This window comes from Sorex fumeus, unplaced genomic scaffold (assembly GCF_029834395.1).
Source record: "Sorex fumeus unplaced genomic scaffold, SorFum_2.1 ptg000123l, whole genome shotgun sequence".
NCBI lineage: Eukaryota > Metazoa > Chordata > Mammalia > Eulipotyphla > Soricidae > Sorex > Sorex fumeus.
Genome location: NW_026606180.1, coordinates 3,290,208 through 3,315,038, shown reverse-complemented (window position 1 = coordinate 3,315,038; position 24,831 = coordinate 3,290,208). Strand labels below are relative to the sequence as shown.

At 57.0% G+C, this 24,831-nt stretch overlaps 1 protein-coding gene across 1 annotated transcript; it reads right to left on the bottom strand.

Moving 5' to 3' along the window:
* Window positions 1-9,280: 9,280 nt before the first annotated feature.
* Window positions 9,281-23,818, bottom strand: KCNK17 (potassium two pore domain channel subfamily K member 17). The gene is made up of 5 exons (XM_056137334.1): window positions 23,555-23,818; window positions 19,959-20,076; window positions 14,923-15,083; window positions 14,498-14,672; window positions 9,281-9,591 (listed from the first exon to the last, which is right to left on the bottom strand). The coding sequence occupies exons 1-5, from the start codon at window positions 23,774-23,776 to the stop codon at window positions 9,281-9,283; spliced, it is 987 nt and encodes a 328-aa protein (XP_055993309.1). The 5' UTR covers window positions 23,777-23,818.
* Between the last annotated feature and the right edge of the window lie 1,013 nt (window positions 23,819-24,831).

Genomic DNA, 24,831 nt, shown 5'->3' with positions numbered 1-24,831 from the left:
ATGCTCAGGGGTTACTCCTGGCTCTGCAATCAGGAATTACTCCTGGTAGTGCTTGGTGGACCATATGGGATGCTGGGGATTGAACCCGGGCTGGCTGCGTGCAAGGCAAGTGTCTTAACCTGCCGTACTGTCGCTCTGGTCACTGGAGTAACTTTTTTAACTGGGTGGCAGCTTTGGGATGTGGATGTGGCTGCGGGCTTCTGGAAGTACAGGGAGGTAGGGGGAGGTAGCCCATCCCAACCCTGAGAAAGCCTAGAGATTTCAGTCACAAAACCCACATACTTGAGTTTTCAGCAGATTATATCTCAGTGAGGTCCATCCTGCTGGAGCGATAGCACAGCGGTAGGGCGTTTGCCTTACGAGTGGCCAACATGGCCGACCCGAGTTCGATTCCTCTGCCCCTCTCGGAGAGCCCGGCAAGCTACCGAGAGTATCTCGCCCGCACGACAGAGCCTGGCAAGCTACCTGTGATGTATTTGATATGCCAAACACAGTAACAACAAGTCTCATAATGGAGACGTTACTGGGCCCACTCGAGCAAATCAATGAACAATGGGAGAACCGTGGTACTGGTACTAGAGATCCATCCTGAGATGGTGGAGTCCGGCTGGTGGCATGGTAGCAATTGGATTGTGCAATCAGGCAGCTACCAGGGGCTCTGCTTGGTGGGCACCAGGCTGACCCGTCCCCCTCCAATTTACCCTGGTCTGTTCAGCCTTGCTTGGGCTGAGATTAACTGTGGCTTTTGGTCTCTTTTGAGATTTATTTATGGGTCTCTGAAGCAAAGTTGATAAATGAGCTTGTATAGCTTGTATAGCCAAGCCAGAGTTGGTTTATGGACATGATTTCCACATACTTTTGGCCATTTAATTTTTTGGGAAATTTGGTCCTGAGTTTTTGGGGGTCTGGTCAGAGGCACAGAGTCAGTTTTGGGATATCAGGAAGCCTGAAAGCACCATCAGGCTGCTGATATACCCACCCCGTGGGTACAGTTTGGCCTGCTGGAGGCACCACAGTCTCCCCATTTTTTTTTTAAGTTCAGGAGAGGCAAAATAGTCCCAAGGAAGGAAAGTGAAAATTAAATATTTAAATGAAAAGGCGAGACTGGAGCAATAGCACAGTGGTAGGGCGTTTGCCTTGCACACAGCCAACATGGCCAACTCGAGTTTGATTCCTCCACCCCTCTCGGAGAGCCCGGCAAGCTATCGAGAGTATCTCGCCCGCACAGCAGAGCCCTGGCAAGCTACCCGTGACGTACTCGATATGCCTAACACAGTAACAACAAGTCTCATGATGGAGACGTTACTGGGCCCGCTCGAGCAAATCGATGAACAACGGGAGGACCGTGACCGTGACCGTGAAATGAAAAAGCACAACACCGCCACATCTAAACTCTGGTCCTCAGGACTGCAGACTAGGGAAGAGTCCATACAGCATAGTGATCTCACAGATCTGTAACAGATTACTTAGTGGGGTTCCGTTTGCTTCCATAGCCCGTGATAACAATGAAAGCCCGAGTCTGTGAGGGCATTCAGGCAGGGAAAGGTGGAGGTTGCTCAGTGAGATCGGAAGCAAAGGACAAGTGTAAAGGAGAGTCCACATAAGTGAGTGACAGAGGGGCTCAGTCTTCTCTCCTTGGCCTTTGTGTATGCCTCCTCTCGGGCTCCAGCCTCAACTCCCACCCCTCTCTTCCATTCCCTTTTCTTTTTTAGTTTTGGGTCCTACCCAGTGGTATGCAGGAGCTACTCCTGTCCCAGCATTCCGGGCTCACTCAACGCAGTTTCGGTCCATGTGATGCCATATACTCACCCCGACCTCCATCCAGACTCAGAGCAGCAGGATAGTGGGTAAGGCATTTGCTTTGCAGACTGCTAACCTGGGTTTAATCCCCAGTACTGCCAGATCCCCTGTGCCTGCCAGGAGTGAATCCCCAAACTCTGCCAAGTGTCATTCAACAACAATGGCAACAAAACCCAAAGCATGTGCTCTAGCACTTGGAGTCATCTCTCTCCCTCCCTCCCTCTCTTTCTTTCTTTCTTTCTTTCTTTCTTTCTTTCTTTCTTTCTTTTCTTTCTTACTATTTTTGTCTCCCATGCAGTGTGCAGGAAGCCCCTGGACTTTTCCAGTGATATTCATCCTGATGCCTCAGATCCCGTAGTGAAGGAGGCCAGTAGGGCCCTTCTGAGTGCCTGGGGCATCCATGCAGCACCAGGAACCATACCAGGGCCTGTGACATGCTGGGCATATCTTCAGCTCTTTGAACTATCTTCCTGCACCTGTTTCCTCTCTTCCTCTTTCCTTTCTTTCCCCTTTCTTTGTTACTCCTTTATACCCCTGTCCAGTCCGGCTTCTTTGTTTTATCTCTTTTGGGTCTTCCACTTGGTTTGGCCTCTGATCTCTCCACCTGTCAGCTAGGGAGCAGCTTAGGTCCTTTTGCCTTGATTCAACCTTTCCTGACACCCAGTCTGTCCCCTTCTCTTCTGACCACCCGTATCTAATCTTCTCTAGCATCTAATCAGCCCAGAAGCTTAATCATGTGAGTCCCTCTCAGTATATGCACTTAAACATTAATGGAGCAATCCTTACCTACAAGGTCAGCCTCTTCTTTTCTTCTGGAAAACTTCCACACACGTGTTAAATCTCACCAGATGTGGTCTCCTTGGGCTTCCATCCCCTTTGCCATGGTAGGGCAGGGGGTCTCCCCTGCCCCCACACCTCCAGCACGTTTCAAGGGTGGTTAGCACACTCCTGGCTGGTGCTTCCAGCTCCCTGCCTGCTCACTAATCAGGGCTGTCTTCAAGGAAGGCCATTAGGTCGTGGGTTCTGGGGCTTAGGATCTTCTTCTGGTGTGAAGCAGAATGTGGAGATTATGCGCCCCAACTTCCTTGCCCTTCATGTGTGTGTTCTTATGTGGCTTTGCAGGACATGCTCCTCGCCAGCTCCCAGAGGTCTGCAATGGGCTTGAATCCCAAACAGCTCCTGTGCTCACCTGGCTCTCCTGCCCAAGACCATTCTCTGCATCTCACCCGATGATGCTCAGGAGTTACTCCTGGCTCTGCACTGTACCTCATGGTGTTTCAGTAATAAAAATTTTAAAAAAGATTACTGCTGGCAGTGCTTGGGAGACCATATGGGATGCTGGGATCGAACCCGAGTTAGCTGCATGCAAGGCAAATGCCTGCCTTGTTGAATTATCGCTCCAGCCCTCTTGTGTTGCATCCTTTCTTCCCCTGTTTTACTTCCTGAACGTGGCATTTAGCTACTCCCCCCAAGAGAATACTTGCAGCCAACACCTATCCCAGGATCTGCTTCTGGGCATGCCGAAGGAGACAAGGCTTACTGACTGGCTTTCTCCTGTGTCAGAGGCTCCCTCCATGGTAGACTGGGGGAACCTGGTCTATCTCTGCAGCTTTTTCACTCAGCAGGTGCCACTAGGATTTTCCTACTTCTACCCGGGAGAGGAAAAAGGCACCCACCTGTTAGGGAGGATGAAACTTTCATGCTTTTCTGGGGACAAAGAGGGTTCCGTGGATGTGGGACCTTTCCCAGTCTCAGGAAAGCTGAGACCAGTGGTCTTGATGGGACCACGGCCCGTGAGAAGCTGACCCTGACACCCCGGATGCCTGCTTGCTGTCAGGGGCTGGGAGCGCTCCAAGGTGGCAGGTGTGGGGATACACTTTCTCTGTGCTCGTTTCTCCTATTTGGGCTCTGTTGCTTCCGGGGCTCAGACTGGTTGCCAGGCTGGCGACGGCCACGTGGGTCAGTGCAGATGCTCTAACACTGAGGGCAGAGGGTACCCAGAGCTGATGTTTATACCTTTTTTGTGTCTGTTTTGCAGCAGGGAGATGGTTGCTGGGACAGAGCCGGAGTGGAGGATAATCAGATATGTGAACAAAGGCGGTGCTCAGGGAGAGGCCGGAGAGCATGTCTTCTGACTCAGCTTCTTGCTGCACACAGGGTCTGGCCTCTCCCCCAACAACATCTCTAGAGACCCAGGACAGGTGTGAGAGGAGAGCGTTCCCACTACTTCGTTCCATTCGGGGGCCACACCTGGCGGTGCTCAAGGCTGCTACTGGCTCTGTGCCAGAGATTTGAACTGGGCTCTGCAGCACGCAAGACAAGCACCTCACTGCTGGTACTGTCCCTGCCGCCCACCCTGCTTTTTGCTCAGCTTCGTTTCATTTATTTATTAATTTTTGTTTGCCTCTGATGGTTCCCAGGGGCTATTCCTGGCGCTGTGTTCAGGAGTGTCAGGCGGCACTTGTCAGGAGACCACATGTGATGTTGGGGATTCAAACCCGGGCTACAGCCACTGCAGCCACCTGCAAGGCACGTGCCTTCCTTCCTATTATCTCTCTAACCTCCACACTGGGTTTAGTGCTTTGAGCGCCCGTCCGGCCACTAGACTGCAGAGTGACTCAGGGTGGAGGGATGGATGAGCCAGGTGCTTAGGTCACTTCTTTTTGTTTTTTGCCTTTTTTTTTGGGGGGGGGGAGGTCACACCCAGTGATGCTCAGGGGTGACTCCTGGCTCTGCACTCAGGAATTACCCCTGGCGGTGCTCAGGGGACCATATAGGATGCTGGGAATCGAACCTAGGTTGACCACGTGCAAGGCAAACGCCCTACCCTCTGTGCTATTGCTCCAGCCCCTGAATCACTTCTTATAGGGAGCACACAACAAGGAGTAGGAAAGCTCCAGACTCACAGAGAAAGGGTAACTAAGAGAGTGCATGCCCAGTGTGGGCTAGTCCTCCCATGGCGAGGCTCCAGGAACTATCACCAGTGGGTGCCCTGAGCATCCTGCTAAAAGGATCAAGGGAGGGTGCTCTCACCAGAACCCCAGTCACGCTCCTACCTTGGAGAGGCTGTGCCTTCCTTAGTAAGGAACTGTCTAACTTTCACAGTGCCAGGGATCAAACCTAGAGAGTCACACATGCAAGCAAACGCTCTGCTCAACAGCATCCCCTTCCTTTAGAATAATAATAATAATGTGATTCTCATTTTCTTCCCTAGGCAGGAAAAAAAAACAGGTTCTGTGGTGGTGAGGGAATAGTGGGCGGGGGCTGGGGCAGGGAGTATGCATGTGTGCTGGGGGGGGTGGTCAATACTCTGACTTCTATGTCGTCTTCTTCTTCTTTTTTTTTTTTTTTTTCAATTTCCCCATGACTTTTCCTCTCAGACCTAATCAAGTGAGAAGCCAGAGAGTAAAGGAGACTGGGTGATTGGGTCATGAGGTGAGTCTCTGTCACCAGAGAAGTTTGGGGAGTGAATAGGGAGAGAGACTCAAGAGCAAAATCAACCTGAAGGTCCATTCTACCCCTCCCTGCCTGCACCCCTTCCCCGCTTCCCCCCAGCACCCGCGGGGGGGGGGGGGGCGGCGTAGGGGGAGGGAACAGGCTCTGCCCTGCCAGGCAACACCAATCCTCAATCTGCAGTTGATCTCTGCCCCTCCTAGACCTCGGGCAATTTCCCCCCTCTCTCCCCACCTCATTTCCTATCCCACCCATGCCACTGAAGGCCAAAGGGCAGGCAGATCCAGGAGGTCTTCTGGGAGGAAGGAAGAAGGGTTTCGTGATGAAAGAGGGTGGAGGGGAGAGCTTTATTCCAGAAGGGAAAAAAGGGAGAGAAATAAACATTTTTTTGAGTCCAATTATGTGCCAGACACAATCTGGTGATTTCTCATCCATTACTCACTCAGCAAAGCATTCCTGAGGTTAGTATCAAGATTTCTGTTTTAGGGTTAGAAAGACAGTGTCTAGACTCAGAGAGGTCATGTGACTTCTCAAATATTGCAGAGTCAGCAAGCAATACTCCCATCTACCTGAGACCAGGGCAGAAAAATGAAGGAAAGTTGGTCAGAAAGGAGATGAAGAGTCTGGAATGTTTGTCAAGGCCAAGCAGGGTCCTCACCTGGCTGGGGAGAGCGAGTCTGCCTAGCTCTGCTTGCATGCCTCTGGGGAACATGCTGGGGTGGGGGCTGCATGCATCTCTGCTCCCTACAGGACCATAAGTGGCGTGGCAGAGTCAGCGCTCTGGTGGCGCTTCTAGGTCTTCGGTTGGGTGGGTGAGGGGCTGGAAGAGCGTTTGAAATTAGAATGGGGGACGGAGGCTGAGAATCTTGGGCTGAGAGACCTGGGCTGGCTCCCCAGGATCTCAAGGAACATGTTAACTGGCTGTGTTGGGGGTGGGTGGGAGGGCTGGGCCCACTCTGTGTGTGGCTTGCTGAGGGCGTGGAGGAGCTGACTTCAGGGCAGTGCTCTCTGGGCCTGGAGCCCAGGGTGGAGACCTGGTGAGGTAAGGGCCCCAGGGAATTGGGTTGGGGTGGGGGTGGGGGTGGGGGTGGGGTGGGGAGAGTCACAGCACAGCTGTTGCTCTCACACCTCAGGCTAAGGGAGTCCTCTGGCACCACCACCAGGTTTTGAGACCCCACATGGACTCTATATTGAGTGGACAGTCCTGCTCCGGACACCAAGAAAGAGCCCAAGGGCCTGGGGCCTGCATGTGTACAACTGAGGAATGCATCCAGGGTGTGTGTGTGTGTGTGTGCGTGTGTGTGCACATGCACATGGCAGAGAGAGAGTGAAAGAATAAAGCTCTCAGAAGCCAAAGGGACAGGATGAGGATGGGCGGGCCCAGAGACTGCTGTCGCCCCCCGGGAAGAGCATGGGGACTGGAGCCAGGAGAACAGAAGTTCTAAGACATATTCCGCAGAGCCAGCATCTTTTAAATGGGGAAACTGAGGCATAAAAAAGTGGAGTGGTTCCCTTCACACAAGTGTCAAGGGAAGAGGTTTCCTGGCTCCCGGACACCCGCCTGGCCCAAGAGGTCTGGCCACAACTCGAGACACCCACGGGGTAGTTGGTACCCATGGGAGAAGTGGTAAAGACTTCTGATCTTAATTTCCAGTGAAACTTTCACTCCCACGTCTCAAAACAGCAATTTAAAAGTACTAGGAGGGTTTGGTGGTGGGTGAAAGAGATGAAAGGAATCGATGGATGACTTCTGGTGGTAATCATGATGAATTATAATGGTGAAACTTATATAATATTCTAAGACAATGTGGCCTTAACAAAGAGAAAAGTAAGAAACATACACACACAGAAGGAAAAACCCCCAACCAAGCCCGAGCAAAATGGTTAAGTTAGTCTACAGGCCCCAGAATCATTCATTCCAGATCTCCCACTGAACAAATCCAGCCCCAAATCTGCACATGGTGTCACATCCAGTGGCTCAGAAACTTCGAGCAGTGCACGTGACAAGCACCTGATCGGTCCCGGACATAGTCATGGTGTAGAGCAAAAGGGATGGTCCCAGTCTGCGATGAGGGTCCAGGTTGTGGCAGGAAAGGTCCCAGGCTGTCACGGGTAGCAGGTAGCGGAGGTAGCAGGTAGCCCAGATCGGCAGGAATGGTCCCTGGTTGCAATGGGGCCTGGTAGTTCTGTTCCAGTGCGGATCCGCATGTGGGGTTGGGTCTGACTGCGCCCAGAGCTACCCACGCTGCCCGCCAAGGGTCTGCCTGAGCATCCCAGTGATTCATGGAACCAGGCCCTGCGCCCTGGCATCAGCCCGGGGCCGGCCGTGCATCAGTGCCTGGCCAGGGCGAGACCAGGGCCCCCGATGGCCTCGGGCTCCTGGTCCTCCTGGTTTCTGATTGCCCTGCCTCCTGTCTGGAGAGAAGCCCCGTGTCCATCCTGCTTTTCTGGGCGGGGAGACACACCCAGCGGTGCTCAGGAGCCTGGGGACGCATCTGGCTGGCCCTGAGCAAGGCCTGCACCCTCCACGCTGTCCCCCTGCTCTGTGGTCGTCTGGTCCCTCCCGTCCACACCCGCATCTCTCTAGGGCGCCCACCATAGCTTCTCACCACTGCCCTGACCCCAAACCACCGCTGGTCCCAGGGTCGCCTCCCCTCCTTGACCACCCCTTCTACATCTCACGTTGGAGTTGAAGTCACTAGTCTCATTGGCTGGGGGCTGACAGCTGCAAAGATCGGGTCAATCAGAAGGTCGTCACCACACTACTGCCCACTGCCCACTGCCACCCCTAGCCCCCTAGGCAGGCCCCCTCCTGGGCCAGATGGTTCTGAGTCAGTTCCGGGTGTGTGTGGAGAGATGATGAGAGGGAGTTTGGCCAGAGAGAGCCATGAATGAGAAAGGGGTCCTGGGTGCTGCTGCCTCTCCCAGGCCCCAGTTTTGAGCTGCTAGCTCCCCTTTCTGGGGTGTTACGATGCCCCCTGCAGACTTTCAGCAGCACCCCCCTCCGCATCCTAGCATGCCCTTCCTTCCCTGACCCAGAAGTAGACACAGGAGCTGGCGTTTGATCACGGTGTTTGATCCTGGATCTGGCCTTGGTCCACTTAGGGCTGCAAGCAGACGCCATAAACAGGGGAGTGGAATCGCACTTCCTTTTCCCTCGTCCCAAAGACTGTCCCTGACCAGGTCCAGGACACCCTGAGGCTAAAGGGTTTGTCTGGAGAGAGGATCACCCCCCCCCCCCCCACCGCCCCCAAACTCCCTGGGCCCCTGAAGGATGTTGCAGGGAAGAAAAAGAGCATATGCCCACTCAGGCCTAGAGCCCAGCACACCCGCTGCTGGTGGGAGTGAGGGGTCTGGGCACTCAGAAGCCTCTCTGATACAATGACCATACACCACTCAGCAGCAGCCCTGAGTGAGACTTTGCAGCAGGAGTAGACAGCCAGCCTGGAAGTACCCTGGCCATGCCAAGCACTAAGTGCCCGGGACCCTCGCCCTGCAACTCAACCCACCCTCGCCCAGTTTGGGTGAGCATCTCCGTGTACATCTGGTCTCAGAGGCGGCCTCCGTCTCTTCAGTGTGTTGGGATTAGGTTCGGTTGTGGATGACAGAAATACCCGAGTATGAAGTGAGATCTGTTTATTTCCCTCACATCAGGGAGTGCTGCTGGTGTCCCGTCCACCTTGGTTGGGGCGGCTCTGTGAACATCAGGCTACCGGATGGTGTCACCTCCCTCCTGCATGATCTCTGCCTCCTAGTGCAACGTGGCGGCCAGCACACCCGCCACCATAACCACACTGTAGCCGGCTAGACGAGGAAGCTGGGGAGGAAAGCGGACTCCGCACACCCTTCCCTGAGAACGGCACAATCAGAAGTCACACGGGATATTTCCTTGTGTATCCTACTGGGGGAAAGGTAATCATACAGCGATATCTAGTCTCTAGGAAAGAAAACAAACATCTTTAGTCTGGCGGTCAAGGTGATAGCTAGGACAGAGCGGCTGGAGAAGATGGAGCAAGCCCAGAGTCAATCAGCTGTTCTTCCCACGGCACCCAGCCCGAGCAGAGGCTTCTCGAGGCAGCAGGACTCCGGGGTGCCCCTCCTGACAGCAGCCTGGCTGTGGGGAATGGGGCTCTGTCTCCCCCTTCAGCCCCTGCCGCCAGCTTTGGGGCTTGAACTCCCCGGTGTCGCCACGGTGGTAGCAGGAACAAGGCCTCCTGGGGCTCTCCAGCAGGGACAGGATGAGCTGGATGATGAGGGCCAGCCAGGCCATCCCAAAGAGGATCCACAGAGACACAGTGTTCTTATACCACAGCGGGTACTTCCGGGAGGGGTCCATCCCTGGCAGAGAGGGAAGTCAGAGTCCAGGGGGAAAGGGGTGTGGAACTGACCTTTCACACCACAGACCCAGCACCTTATGGTCTTATGGTCCCTTGAGCACCACCAGGGTTCATACCTGAGCACAAAATCAGGAATATCTCCAGCATGGCTGGATGTTTGGCCTAACACCTCCCCCCTCCTCTTCCTCAAAATAAAAAAGGTCACTTTTGAGGAGTCCAGGAAGCCTTCCTTCATGGACACCCTGGGTCTGCAAACTACATTTCCTCCTTGTCTTTTTGGGGGACCCTGAGGTCTAAGCTACTGGTTCTCAAAATGCTTGTAACCTGGACCAGGGCAGCAGAGTCTGTCAGGAACACACAGGACCATGGACCGCTCAAACCTGCTGTATCAGAAACAAACTCAGTTTTAACAAACCCTCTAAAATATTCTGGTGTATTCTCTATTATTTGCCTGTTGATAGTTTTATTCTTTTCTTTAAAAAAAAAAAAAAGAAAGGATGGTGCCCAGGGCTAACTCCTGGCTCCGCCCTCAGGGATCACTCCTGGTGGGCTCCAAGAACCATAAGAATTGAACTTGGGTCGGCCACATGCAGGCATCCTAACTGATTTTGTTCTTGTTTTAGTTTATCTGATGGGAGGCAACTTGCCAGAGTTTGAGCAAAAACAGGTGTTGTAACTGACATATGTCTCCTGTCTCGGTTCTTTTGTTTTTTGGCCATCTCTGGCTATGTTTGCTGTGGCTTTGTGCTCAGGGATCACTCTTGGTGCTGCTCCGGGACTGTTTTGGTGCTGGCAATAGAATCCAGGTCAGCCCTGTGCGAGGGAAAGGCCTTAACCCCATCACTGTCTCTCCAGTTCCATCCTGATTATATATATATATATATATATATATATATATATATATATTGGCTTTTTGGGATGCACAGGGGCTACTCCTGGCTTTGCACTTAGGAATTACCACTGGTGGTGTTCAGGGGACCATATGGGATGCTGGGAATCGAACCCCGGTTGGCGGCGTGCAAGGCAAATGCCATACCTGCTGTACTATCGCCCCAACCCCTGCCTCAGTTCTTACTGCTGGCAGCTTTCCTCTGTCTGATTGCTCTTATCGAGGAAAGAGGCATTTGAAATGCTTTTGCCTTCCTGATTTTTAAGTGAAACCAAATTGTTCCCCTAGGTGTCCCCCATGACTGTCCTGCCCTCAGTGTGATGCTCCGGGCCCTTCTTCCCCCAAGTCCCTCTCCCATTCTTCCTGCCTGGGACCTTTGTGGAATTCTCAGCTCTGAAGGCTCTTTGTTTCCAATTCCTCTTGGCCTGGAAGAACTTCCCTGTTTCCTTCAGCTCCCCTGAAGGTAGACAGATCCCCTCAGATCTGCTCTCGATATTGTTTCCTGGTGGTGTTGGGGGTGGAACTCAGGGATCTGAGCTTTGTCCCCACTCCTCTCTCTGGGACTTGGCTTCCTCACAAGCACAATGCAGACCATTGGGGGGTCTGCCTTTAGCACAGGCATCTGTGACGAGGTCAGACCTCTGCTATGCTAAGAATGGGCCCTAGATCCTAAGAGATGCCCCAGACCCATTAGATGGGTGATTGGTTTATTCAGATGCAGGTGCCCATGTGGATAAGCAGATGGGATAAGGAATGGCAAAGGGAGGGGACAGGCTGGGACCCAGTGACACTTAGCTATGCCACGTCAGGGGCCTGTCCTGGAATTTAGTTTCTTCATTCGTGTCTGGGGGTCAGTTTGCCTCTCTCGCTAGATGGGGAACCCTCAAAGTTGGCTTGTCCTGCTCTTTTCTCCAGGTCCATCTCTTTCCTCGCTCTCTGCCCCTGCCCTCTGCCCCCTCAGTCCCCTCCCCCCCCCCCCCCATGCCTGCATCCTGTCCTTCTGGTCCCAAGACAATCTTGCTGCTCCGACTTCCTAGGCCCCAGCTTGGTGCTGAGGCTCCATGCAGCTCTGCAGCCGACCCCGCCGCCTGGCAAAAGCCGAATTCAATTAAAATGATTGAGTTAGCCCAATTCCGCTGGTGCTCCCAAATGAGATCAGTGAAGCCAACTCTCTGGCCCTCAGCTCAGGCAGCTCCTGGAAGCAGAGTGGGGGGGGGGGTCTTCTCCCCCTTGATTTCATTATTTTAAAGCTTAAATGGTAAGTGGCAGGAGATCTGGCAGCTGGCAAGGCGCTGGGCTGAGTTGCTAATTCAATTGGGGGCTGTGGGGGAGCTGGCAGGGCTGAAGCGGGAGGAGCAGGTCCTTGTGATTCTAGAGAGGTTCGGCTGGAGCCTCTGGCCGGAGCTGCTGAGGCCAGTGCCCCCTGTAGCTGTGGCCCAGGGGTGGCCTGTCCCGATGATTCCCATTTAAGACCCTTTTGTTTGTTTTTGTGGAGATGCTCCCCAAGCAATGCTCAGAAGACTCGGGGGCCACTCCCAGAGTTTCTCAGCCAACTGGGCTGGTAGTTCAGTGCAAGGGCCCAAGGCTGTGACGTTGCTCAGGTCCTGTCCCGCTCTGGATACTGGGTCACTCCAGCAGCACTGGGGGGCCTTGAGGACTGCACCCGGTGCTCAGAGGACAGACCTGGGGGGATCGTGTGTGGGGCACGTGCCTTCACCCTTCTACTCTCTGGCTCTGAGTGCTTTGGAGAGTGAATCTGGGGGCCGCTGACAGAGGGTCCGGGCTCCAGCCAGGAATGGGGAGCTCTCAGTGCGGTATGCTGGGGGCCGCCCGTGCTCCCCTGACAGGTGCTGGGCTGCACCTCGTCCAGCCTGGGAACTCTCTCCGGTCCATATCCCAGAGAGAGGCCTGTGACCTGCCCTGCAGAATCAGCCGGGAGACAGAGGCCACCGGGAGGAGGTTTCGGCCATCTCAGCCGTGGAAGGAAGGGCTCTGGCTGGAGTCTCCAGCCTGGACATGCCCTGGGCTTGCGGCCTGCCACATAGCCTGCTTCCCGCCCCACTCCCACCCAAGATGAGCCCCTGTGACCTCAGAGCAGCCGGCAGGCACCCAAGCAACTGTAGAGAGGACTGCTGGGATGACAAGCCTCTCATGGGCTAGGACCATATGCTCCCCACTGGGGAGGCATGGGTGGAAGGGGACTCTGGGAGTCCTGAGCCCCTGGAGGGGTTCACAAAGAAGCAGCACCCTCTCAACTGTTCTCACTTCTGTGTGTGTGTGTGGGGGGGGGGGGACTAGACCATCCTTCCATCTAGAGGAGGCCCCTTCCTTTGCCCAGCTCTGCACAGGGGACATCCTTGTGGAAACTCCCAACCCCCAGCCCATCACTGCTCCAAGCAAACTTCCAGGGGTGACAGCTGTCCCCATTCAAGCAAGACAGATTCTGGGAGCCCTGGTGACAAGTGGGCACCTAAGACTCTCACTGGGGGACCCTGTTCCCACTTTCTCTGCCTGCTCCTTGCTGGCGACCATCACTGGGGGTGAGTTCTAAGTATCCTGGTGGCAAGGAGGCTGCCCAGGACCAGTCTACTGCCACCCTGGACTGGGGAGGGGGTCAAAGGGCACTTCCCGGGATAAGAGGGGGATCGCAGAGTGGAGAGGGAGGCAGCATCCCCCAAACCTTGTCTGGGGCTTTGGACTTGATCCTCAAACTGGGAAAGCACCAGAGATTTGCGGAGAAGCGAGGGCATGTGGCCTGATGCCACTCCTAGTATGTGAAGGTCCTCAGAGCCCAGGAGAGGGAGGGAGAGGGACTGTGCACCCCGGGACAGTTCACTGTGCTAATGGGAGGTGACACCATGGCCAGCCAGTGACAGCCGCGCAGAGAGTCAAAGGGACAGAGGTGAGCATATCACCAGTGGCTTCCCAACTTCCTCCCCAAGGGGCACGACCTGCCCAGGCCTCCCTCCTAGGCTCTGAACCCTCCCTCCTCCCAGGGAAAGCGTAGAGAAGGGACTTTCACACTGGTAGAAGGCTGCAGGGGGTCAGCCATCAGCTGGCCAGTGTGCTCTCTCTAGAGGGGAACACTGAGACCCCCAAAAGGAGAATAAACGTGGGGGCCAGACGTGTCTTGGGTCAGAGAAATGCCTCACAGGGGCACAGTTGGGAGCTGATCCCCAGCACGGCACGGCCTCTGAGCACCGAGTTCCAAGGATGGAAACAAACCCCAACCCGCCCCACACAGGACCCCTGGCTTCCTAGCTGTGCAGCCCAGCGGGAGGCTCGGCCTCTCTGGGCTCCATCTCTCTCCGGAGTGAACTTGGCCAGCCCCATCTGCTAGGTCTTTTGCCGAGACGCTCTGCTGTGCCAGGATGGTTGTTGTCTCTGAGGGTGTCGAGAGGGCCCTCCTGAATGAGGACCACATATCCCAGAATGGGCATGGACGCAGCGCCCCTGATGTCCGCCGGGGGCTGTGCCGTGGTCACTGTCCTGGGGCTGCTGACGCTGGGCGGGGGGGGGGGGCCTCCATCCCCTGTGGGGTGAGCGACTCAGTTCTAGGGTTCAGACTGTTGCCAGGACCTGAGCCCTGGGAGGTTGGGACACAGCACCCAGGGCGGTGAGAAGCTCTGAGTTCCATGGGCCAGAGTGATGTGGGGAGGAATCAGCCGGGACGTGGGGGCGGGGGCGCAGGGGCTCCCCCTTTCTGTGGGCTCTGAGAACATCCGCTGAGCACCAGGAGGTCATCCAGCCCTCAGCCCTGGGTCTATCAAGATGCCCAGAATGGGTGACCGCCCTGAAGCAAAGGGTTCGAAACTCCACTGTCACTTTACAGCTGGGTGGCCTTATTCCTGTCATATGGCAAAGGGGAAATGTGCCGAAGGCACCGCAGCCTCTGGACTCTGGGGCGCCAAGCTCCACGCCCAGCCTGGCTCTCTGGAGGGCCTGGGTGCCAGGGGAGCAGAGCACTGGCTGGGCAGCCCTGGAGTGTGGCCACCTGTGCTGCCTTTGGGGCACTCACCAATCACGTAGTCCCCAAAGCCCACGGTGCTGAGTGTCATGAAGGCGAAGTAGAAGCTCTCCACGTAGGTCCAGCCCTCCATGCTGGAGAAGAGCAGCGGCGGCAGCAGCAGGAAGAGCAGGAGCCCTGATGCCAGCGCGACCGAGCCTGCCAACCACCGGGCCTTGGCCGGGTCCTGTGGGTGCACACGGGACCTGTCCACCTCTTCCCTGCTCTCAGGGGCCCCTTCTGTCCTCGGCTACCCCCGCTTCTCCCACAGATGCCCCTTATGAATAAAGACCCCCATTCCGGGCAGTGACCCATTTCCCCCTCTCCCCCCATTCCAACCCTCCCTACACACACACACACACACACACACACACACACACGTGCGCGTGCACTCATATGCGGACATAGGCACGCACGCACTCCCACAGCCTCCTCACCTGCCAGGTGTTCCCCAGCCTGCGGGCACAGCCGTGTACGCCCCGCTTCATGAGACGCCCCAGATGGTTGAGCACCACAAGGTTGAGGGGGATCCCCACAAGAGCGAAGAAGATGCAGAAGAGGCGGGCGGCCATCGTGTGGGGGCTCAGGTTGCCGTAGCCTGAGGTGAGATGGGGCCACTTCAGGGGGGCTTCTCGCCCAGGGGCTCCTTCAGCCACCAGACGCAGCAGTTGGTACTGTTCTCTCTGCGGTACTGTACTGCTCAGGCCCCCAGACCACTCGTCATACCTAGCCCAGGACCATGACGGTTGAGTGATGCTGCTCAGGGCCCCCACTGTGGGGACCACAGGCTCATCCCCCCACCTCCGCCCCCTGGGGCCTCCTGTGCCATGTACTGGGGAGCTGGGAGGCCGGGTGGTGCCAGGTATAAAAACTGGGGAGACCAAATGTAAGCCAAGTGCTACTGAGTGAGTGACCGTCCTACTCAGCAGCTGGCATTGGCCTTTGCCAGGCCCTGCGAGGGACCATTTGTCCACTCCCAACCTCACAGTCACTCTTGCCAGTGGGTGGGGGGACTCAGGTGTGTTTGCCTTTGCTTCTGGGTCATATCTGGTGATGCTCAGGGGTTACTCCAGGCTCTGTGCTCAGGCACTACTCCTGGTGGGGCTCTTGGGACCAAATGTGATGCAGGGGATGGAGCACTGGTTGCCTCTTGCAAGGCAAGTGTCCCACCTGCTGTACTGTCGCTCGGGCTCCAGCCCCAGATTTTATATGGATGGGAAAAGCCAAATCCTGGGCAGCTCAGTGGAGTGTGTGACCAAGCCCATTGATGATGAGAACTCCTGTTTTTCCCTCTTGATAGGGGTGTATGCGAGTCACTGCCCCCTCTCCTGGGCCCACTGTGCCTTCAAATTCAGGCCTGCAACGCCAGGGGTATTATTCTGGGCCACTGGAGCCAGGTTCCCCTCCAGGAAGCCCCCTCTGCCAGGCAGCCCTACTGGGCTCGCCCCTACTGGCACCGCCTGGCTGAGTCTCAAAGCAGGTGGGTTGCTTCTGTCACCACTCTTTCCCAGGGAAACTGGCTTGGAAGTCTCGGGTTCTCTACACCCAGGGTCCCTCTAAGATCGAAGGGCTGAGGTGGAGCCCTCAGGACCTAGATTGTGCATGTGCGCATGTGTACATGTATGTGTGTGATGGGTGTGTATGTGCATGTGTGAAGGGGCAGGTCGAGGTGTCCCTGGGAGGGTTTTGTTGTCCTGAATCCCCTCTTGGTGTTTCTCGTTTCCCTCTAGCTACGCCCTCCCGCTTGTCACCACTGTCTCATCTTTGTAAGATGCAAACCTGATCCATAAACTCAGCGGGAAGTTATGAGAAAAGAGACAACGTGGGTGGAACTTGTGGTGACCTTGCCGAGTGACAGCTGGGGACTGAAGAGCCATGCCTGGTGGAACGCGAACGAACAGAGCCAAACACGTGGCAAAAACCAACAAAATGAACCTTCAGACTTGGGAGAACGATGGTACTCCCAAGGGAGGGACGGTGGGAAGGAAGAGAGGGCTTGGGGTTGTTGGGATGGCCTTGAACTTGGATGGCAGGGATGGGGACCGTGACTCAGTCAGAGGTGTCACACCTGACTGTCCCTGATACTGGGAACCCTTGAGAAGTCAACAGAAAGCAAACTTAGAAAATAAACCGGGGGCTGGAGAGATAGTACAGCGGGTTGGGTGCTTGCTTTACATGCAACTGACCCAGGTTCGATCTCCAACATCCCTCATGGCTCCCTGAGCGCTGCCAGGAAGGAGTGATTCCCTGAGCTCAAGACAGGAGTCAGTCCTGAGCTCTGCTAGTAGCCCCCCAGCCCCCGATTAAATAAAAATAAATTAAGCGCAAATCCAATGATGCCTTCTGTCACCTGGACCCTGCCTGAGTCCCAGCGGTTTTCCTACTTCCCCAGCTCTCTCCCCACGGAACCTACAGCCTCCCTCGTGCCTCGTGCGTCCGAACACCCCCCCCCCCCCCCCCCCGCTTCCCAGGAGTGGGACTTCGAGGGGCCCAATCAAGTCCTGCCTTGCTCCCGGTACCCTGCAGGGATGGGAGGGAACCTCCTGTTTTCCTGTTCTGCCTGCCTCCAGCACCCGAAGGCCCCATGGCAGGACGGGCTGTACACTTAGCATCTCTCCATTCTCAGTAACTGGCACAGGACGGGCAGCAGAGAGTCCCTGCCTGTGTGCTGAGTGAGCACACGTGGAAGGAGACACGAGGGAGTGCAAGCGCCCGGCCCAATTCCACCTCCTAACCCCCGAACCCTCCACGCCCCCACGCCCCACTCTCCGCGCACTGCACTGTTATCATCACTCGCCTCTCTGGAGGGGGCCCAGGGGACTTGGTCCCTCAGCACCCCAAGGAGGGTAGGGCAGTCGCCTGAATGAAGGCATCTGGAAGTGCGATAGGATGGGAATGAGGCCTCAAGCACGAGCTGCCATAAATGTTTGTTGCATGCACGGACAAAGGAAACATTGTAGCTGCTGACCCGACTTTGACTTTTTTTTCTTTCTCTGGTCACACCCTGCGACGCTCAGGGGTACTACTCCCGCATTTGCACTCAGGAATTACTCCTGGCAGTGCTAGAGGGGTGGGGAGGGGTGGGGGGACATATGGAATGCTGAGGATCGAACCTGGGTGGGCTGCATACAAACGCTTCCCAGCTGTGGTATCCGACCGGCCCCGCTGGCCGACCCGACTTTGAGTCTGGGGACACCATGGTCCTCCCCGGAGCCACACACGTCTTAACCACCTCCAGTTTCCTCCTCCAAGGTAGGAGATTTTCCCCCTCTTCTTCAGTACTCAGAAAAAAAGTTGCTTGTTTGTCAGTCACCTCTCTACCTGCCCCTCACTGAGTCCCCTGCTCCAGATGGGGACGCCCCCACGGCCCACCCTCTGTCCCTGGCAGGACTCTCTCGGCCTGACACCCAGGAGCCTTTTCTCGCTGGTCCTTCTCAGCCAGCCCTCATCCACCACGGAGCTTCTCACTTCAGCAGAGTCCCAACACTTCTTTTGCTCTACCCTCTGCTCTGGCCAAACATCCCTTCAGGGACCCTCCCCAATCTCTGTGGATTGAGTCCCCAGCACCTCTGAACTCAGCCCCACTCTCTTCTCGGCCTCCTCCAGCAGCCAGGACCTCCTCATGTCCCTCCGATGCACTGGCCACACCCTGCCCCAGGACACTTGCTGCCAGGAGAGTGTTTCTTCTTCAACTTGCTCCTGATTTTCTTCACGTCTTGGCTTCAGAGCGGGATCAGAGAGGGGCAGCCTCACCCCTAAGACCCCACTCAACTTCGTTATTCAGACCCCTTGCTAGAGGATTCTCCAGCACCTGTTCCTCTACCAGAGTTGCCCCCACTCTTGCGTATCAGCCTCCCCTGGCAGGGCGGCTGGTTGCTCAGCCACGCCTGGAACTGCCAGATCACCCAGGTTTATCGAGCCAGTGTGAAGGGGAGTTGGATGAGGAAGCAAGCCGGACGGAGTTTAGCGACATGAGCCACGTGGGCTCAGGCTTGTCCTGAGGCGCAAGAGGGGTCTTGTTCTTTGAGACCTCGGTTCGTTCAGGGTGTGGGAAGTCCTGCCCTCCGAGGGGACAGGAAGACCACGGGACAGCACTCCGCTCTGCCTTCCAGAGGACCCCGGAGTTTGTGAGTGTGAGTGTGGATGTGAAAAAGTGTCCATTTGTGTGAGTGCATAGATAAATGTGTGAGTGCTTAAGTGCATGTGTGCACATGAGTGTAGAGTATGTGCTGTGGATATGTGTGTGAATACTGTGTGTGTGGGCACATATGTGCAGGTGAGTTCATATGCGTGTGTGCATGTGTATGCATGTGCGAGTCTGTGTGGATGCATGTGGCTGTTGTTGGAACATGCGTTGTGAAGATGTGTATGTGAGTTTTTGCATGTGAGTGTGTGTGTGTATTTGGGGATCAGAGGTATGCCTTTCCCACCTCAGAGCTGGCTCGGGCGGCCTCAGGGCAAGAGGGAGTGGCGAGGACTGTGGGGAGGACTGTGTATGTGGGGCGGGGTGGAGGGGTGGGATAGTCTCGGCCAGGAACGGGAGCGCTGGGAGGACACTGTGGACCCTGAGTTTGGTGGTCCAGGCCGGAGGGTGGTGTGGAGGTGGGTCTGGTCCCTGTGAGTGTGCTCTGTCGGTCAGTTCACGGGTGCGAGGGCATTGCGAGAGAGCATTCACTGGACACCGGCTGTCCACCCTGGGCTGACAGTTGCCTGGGGCTCCCGGATGCTTGTCTCACGGTGGGGGGGGGGGGGCTACTGTGGTCCCCATGGAATCAGACACCTGGAGAACTGGAGAAGCACAAAGCTGTTTCACAGAGACCCAAGAGACTGGGAGGCCACAGCTGTTCTCCCGAAGAGGTGCCCGAGGGAGCACGAGCCACCAGCGGGCTTGGCCTGCCACCTGGTGGTACCTCCTGAGACAGCAGGGCCCCCTGGCAGGGCGGTGGGTGGCCAGCTTAGCCGGGTCCTGCTCCTGTCCTTTTCTTCACGACGGCCCCACTCCCCTCCACCCCTCCTCCCCACCTCCCTGACCATGCCGGAGAAGCAGGAGAGAAATCTGGCTCCTCAGTCTCTGTGAGTGACAGAGGAGGGTGTGATGAAAGGAGAGGTGGACAAGGGGACCTTGGTGGGCTGAGGAGATGCCTCCAGGAATGACCCCTCTCTCCAGAGTCTGGGGGCAAGGGTGAGTCTATTCCAGTAGCATCTGCCCCTCTTTCCTTCCCAGTGTTCCCTCAACCGCCACCCCTCACGTTGGTAGCCCCACGCTCCACGTTGGGCAGGACTTTGGAAGCGGGAGTTCCACACTCTGCCCTTCAAAGCTGTGTCCTGAGAAGTCCCCTGGAGCGTGCTTCTCAGACCAACCGCTGGTGCTGCTGCAGAGCCTTGTGGGACTGGTCTGCAGGGACCCCGAGACTCTGCTCCTGAAAGGTCATGGCCCCCAGCTCCACACACCCCTGCCCCCTCCCACTCTTACCAATGGTGGTGATGGTGGACACGGAGAAGAAGAAGGAGCCCACGAACTCCCAGCGTCCCATGCTGGTGGTGGCATTGCCAAGAGCGAGCGTCCCTCTTTTGTACTCCTGGACGATGCCCTGGGGGAGAGGCTGCAGTGACCACCAAGCTCTGGGGGGCGATTAGACCCTGTGGCAATCACGCAGTCACGCACACAGACCTATGCAGACACAGACACACACACACACACACACAGGTACGCAAAGGCACATAAACACAGACACACACACATGCTTATACACAGGCATCCACATACATTTGCACATATATGCACAGGCATGTGCAAATGCATACATGCATGCATACACAAGCCTGCAGATTCAGTGAAACCCTCACAACTGTGGTGTGTCGCAGTTGGTCCAGGGCTCCCGGGAGCAGGGAGCAGGGGGACTGTTCCTCCCCCTCTCTGTACCCCAGAACTGTGCAGTGTGGCTCTCACGAACTGGAAGAACGCCACCATTTGCTTCCTCCCTGGGCACAGTTATTCCTGCAGCTCGGGCTGAAGATGACGGGGACGTAATGGAGACAGTCCTGACGGACTCTGCCACAGCGCAAGCAGGGCAGCTTTGCACACTAAAGCTTGCGGCTGTATGATTATGGGCCAAACACTCAACTTCCGGGCAGGCTTGGGAAGCCCCCTGCAGATAGCTCAGAGGGCTGGTGTGCAGCCTGGATTCATTCCCCGGAATCTCCTGGTCTCCCAAGCACTGCAGGCTCTGTGTGTCCAAGTGACACGCAGAGAGTAGCCTCTTAGCACCATCAGGTGTAGCTTACCCTCTGCCATACCCAGCTTCCTTGTGCCTCAGTTTCCTTATTTGTAAAGTAGGAACACGATTAGCTAATAATCCCCGCTACACAGTGGGGGCTACACAGTAAAGGAGAGGGCTCTTCCCTCCTCACCCAGGTCCTCTGTGTCTATATGAAGCACGGATCCTTCCAGGTGTCCCTGCAGATTTCCACTAATCTTGGTGTCCTCTGAGACCACCAGATTCTTTTTGTTGTTGTTTTGTTTTGGGGTCACACCCAATTGTGCTCAGGGACTTACTCCTGGTTCTGTGCTCAGGGATTACTCCTGGTATACTTAGAAGATCATGTAGGGTGTTGGGGATCACACCCTAGTCAGCCGTGTGCAAGGCCTCCTCCCTGTACCATCTCTCCACCTCTACACCCAGATTCTTCACTTTCCGACTCCCTTTTAGTTCCACCAGGGCTTCCGAGAGGCTGGTGAAAGGGAAGGAGGCAGTCGCTGTGAACTCAGAGTGGTAGCTGGCGCAGGGTCATGGCGGCGCTCCTGCCTGCACGACTGCTCTGTGATGTACTAGGGCAACTGCAAGGGAAGGTGTTTGCTCTGATGGGCTGGGCTGTGAAAGCATCATGAAGGGGGGTCTTCCCTGGGGTTGGATCAGATGGCTCCCGAGGGAAGGACGTTTCACTAGAGTGATGGGCCAGGAGGCACGAAGGGCATGGGTGGGGCTGTGCCTTGAACGGGGAAGCTGAGAGGCAGAGAGTACCCAGGCTCAGTGATGCTGGGCAGAGCAGCAGGTTCTACTCACCCCTGCCTGCAACCACTGGGCAGGGGGGACGCAGGGTCAGGCCTCTGTGTGGCAGTGAGAAGAGAGAGACGAAGTGAGCACTGTGGACACCTTGGTGAGGGCCAGGAGGAACAGAGAAGAAACTGGAAAGCTGGGCCGGCCTCGGGCCACCAGGTGTGAGGAGGGACGGAGCCTTTGAGTCCCCTTGTAGTGGGTGTGGACGTGCCCACTGACCCAAAGTTTCGACAGGTGCGTGTGCGTGCGTGCGTGCGTGCGTGCGTGTGTGTGTGTGTGTGTGTGTGTTTGGAGATCGGGCGCAGGGCTGAGAGGAGGAAGAACATTTGCTCTTGAACTTGGGCAGGGATGGGGTGTGGGGATTGACACTCTCCAGGAAGCCACCAGAAAGTGTCTGGGATGGCAGCTGGTCCCAGCCTTGAGGAAGGGATTACAGCTGGGCTGGAGCAGCAGGAGGTGTGTGTGGGGGGTGGGGGTGGGGATGGGGAGTGGGGGGAGTGTGCTGGCTGAGAAGGGCATCTCCGTGGAGATGCCCAGGGAAACACCCCTCCACAGGCCACACCGAGACACTGCCTGTGAGGCTAACAGGACCATGCCCTGGGCCTCAGTTTCACTATCTCTATAACGGGGATGATGGCAACAATGCCCAGGAGAGAAGCAAGCAGGAGTGAGTTGACATAGGTTAAAATGCCAGGAATGGGGTCAGGGAACTCGTGTAGGAGTGTCCACATGGGACACTGGGTATGGTCCTCTTGGTCTCCGACCCCATGGGACTCAGGCATGTCAGCCATTAGCATTGATTCGTCTGTCCAGTTGGAGCTGAGACGCTGCTTGGGGACTCTGCCACCCGACCCCATCCCTGCAGGAACAGTGCTAGGTACACAGCAGTGCGCCTGAGGGCTCCCTGGTCCAGCTGCCGTAGTCACTGTCTTCCACAGGCTGCAGGAGGCCCATTGTCACAGTGCCCCTGGGGCTGGGAGCACGTGTGTGTGTGTGTGTGTGTGTGTGTGTGTGTGTGTGTGTGTGAGACCTGCTCTCTGGGACTCTGTCTCCACCCCAGCCCCTTCCCTGACCTTCCCATACAGACCGCTCTGCTTCCGGCCCAGGACCACTCTGGGAGGCCTCTGGACCCCAGACCCCCCTGCCTGCTCATGGAGGGAGCGTCTGGAAGGCAGGACTGGGAATTGCAGCCTGGGCGCAGGAGCAAGCAGGGCCCGAGCCATAAACGCCCCTCAAATCCCAGACCAGCATGCTGAGGCTGGGGTGGGTGGTGACCAGCTCTGAGGGGGCCTCCATCCAGCCTTATGCCCCCCACACGTCCCTCCCCTCTCCTCTCCAGCCTGAAACTCTTTGGGACCCCAGGCGGTTCCCCAGCACCCTCCAATCCCTGCCCCACCCCGTCCCCCATGTTCCCTTTGGTCCTTCCCAGGCTCCGCCTCTAACTGGGCTCAGCGCCCAGTGTCCGTGTCCAAAACTCCGAGTAGCTCGGCCGCTTCTTTTGGAGCTGGGTGTGGACACCCTGAGACCCTCTCCCGGGTCTACTTTTCCCCCCATTCCGGGCACCTGTGCTGCCCAGCGTCCTCCCACCCTCCACCTCCATCGGCGGATTTCCATGTGGGTGGGGGGCAGGAAGGGGTCCCGGTCCAGGACCTGCCGGTTCCTGTCCCCAACCCCGCGCCGCTCTTTCCCTGGGGTCCTCTCCTGATCCGGAGGCCACCGCCCACTCTCCCCATGCTCCTGCACAAGACCCCACGGACCCTCTGCCCTGCCCAGCTCCTGGCTCAGGCCTTCCCCCGACCCCCAAGCCCCCTTTCTGCCCGACAGGCGCCCCCAGACCCCACTCCCTAACCGACAGGCGCCCCCGGCCCCCTCCCTGCCCGACAGGCGCCCCGCCCCTGCGCCCGACAGGCGCCCAGAGACCCTTCCCTGTCCGACAGGCGCCCCCCCGCCCCCGCCCGCGTCTAACAGGCGCTCCCCCACGCCCCCCGGCCCCTGCCCGCGCGTCCCTGACCCATATGAGCGAGTCCAGCGCCGGGTCGCCCAGGCACGGCAAGGCCTGCAGCAGCTCCCTCCGGATTTGCTTGAACTTGTCGCTGGAGTTCCTGGCCGCGGGGCCCTCCAGCATCCAGAAGACGCCGGTGCCCAGCGCCAGGTAGGCCAAGTAGATGAGGAGCAGCAGCACCGTGGTGGGCAGCGCGTGGCACCGGGCCCGGCCCGGGGCGCCTCTCAGCATCCTGGGGCAGGAGGGCCGCGTCCAGGCAGGGGACGGCGGCGGGAGCCCGAGCCCCGCGGCCGGTCCAGACAGCGCCCCGCCTCCGCCCAGGTTCCTCCGGAGGGACCGCACCCGCCCGCCCAATCCCAGGACCACAGGGACCTGGCCGTGGGGCGCGGCCCCGCCCCGTCCCTGGGCAGCGGGAGGGAAGGCCCAGCCCCCTGCATGTCCTGTGGGCAGGCGTCGGAGAAAGCGGCTGGCAGCGCACAGCGGGAAGAGAAAGCAGCCAAGTTTATTGTCTCAGGCCCTGCCCAAGTCCCCGGACCCTGGGACGCTGGCCAAGGACTGGCCAGACCCCCTCCATGCCTCTCGCCCCTGCCTGAGGGTGGCAGGTGTGGGCTAGTTCATTTCCTGCGGCTACAAAGGCTCCCCAACACTTGCTACACGTGGAATGGGACAGTCTGGGGGGTCCCCAGGGCCCCAGGCCGCTCCCCTTACCTGGGGTGTAACTGGGGAGGTCTGGCTGCGCAGAGCCTCCCCCAATGCCCCTGGGAGCCCTCTCTACTTTGGGGTCTTGACTGGGCCATCTCCAAATTCTCTGGCCAGGAGAGGTCGGACAGAGGCTCCTCACCAACCGACACTCTGACCTGGGATGCCCGAATCTGACAGGAGATGGGGCTGCAGAGAGACCCCCCAAGGGACCCCAAGCCTCTACAGAGCTGATGTCCTGGAAATCATCTGCCATCTGCTGGCACTTCAGTTTCCCACAGGGTACTCAAAGACTCTGTGGAGGAATGATGCTGTGGACCAAGGGGCTGTATTAACAGAAGAGGATGGGTGGGACCAGGATGATCGGACAGCGGGGAGAGCATCTGTCCTGCACCTGACCAACCCAGGTTCGATCTCCGGCACCACATATGGTCCCCCGAGCCCGCCAGGAGTGGTCCCTGGGCGCAGAGCCAGGAGTAAGGCCCGACACCACTGAATGTGGCCCCCAAACCAAAGAAAATTATAAAGAGAAAAAGAAAAAGAAAACGTGATGGGGCAACTAAGAACTCACACACTGTGTTTACAAG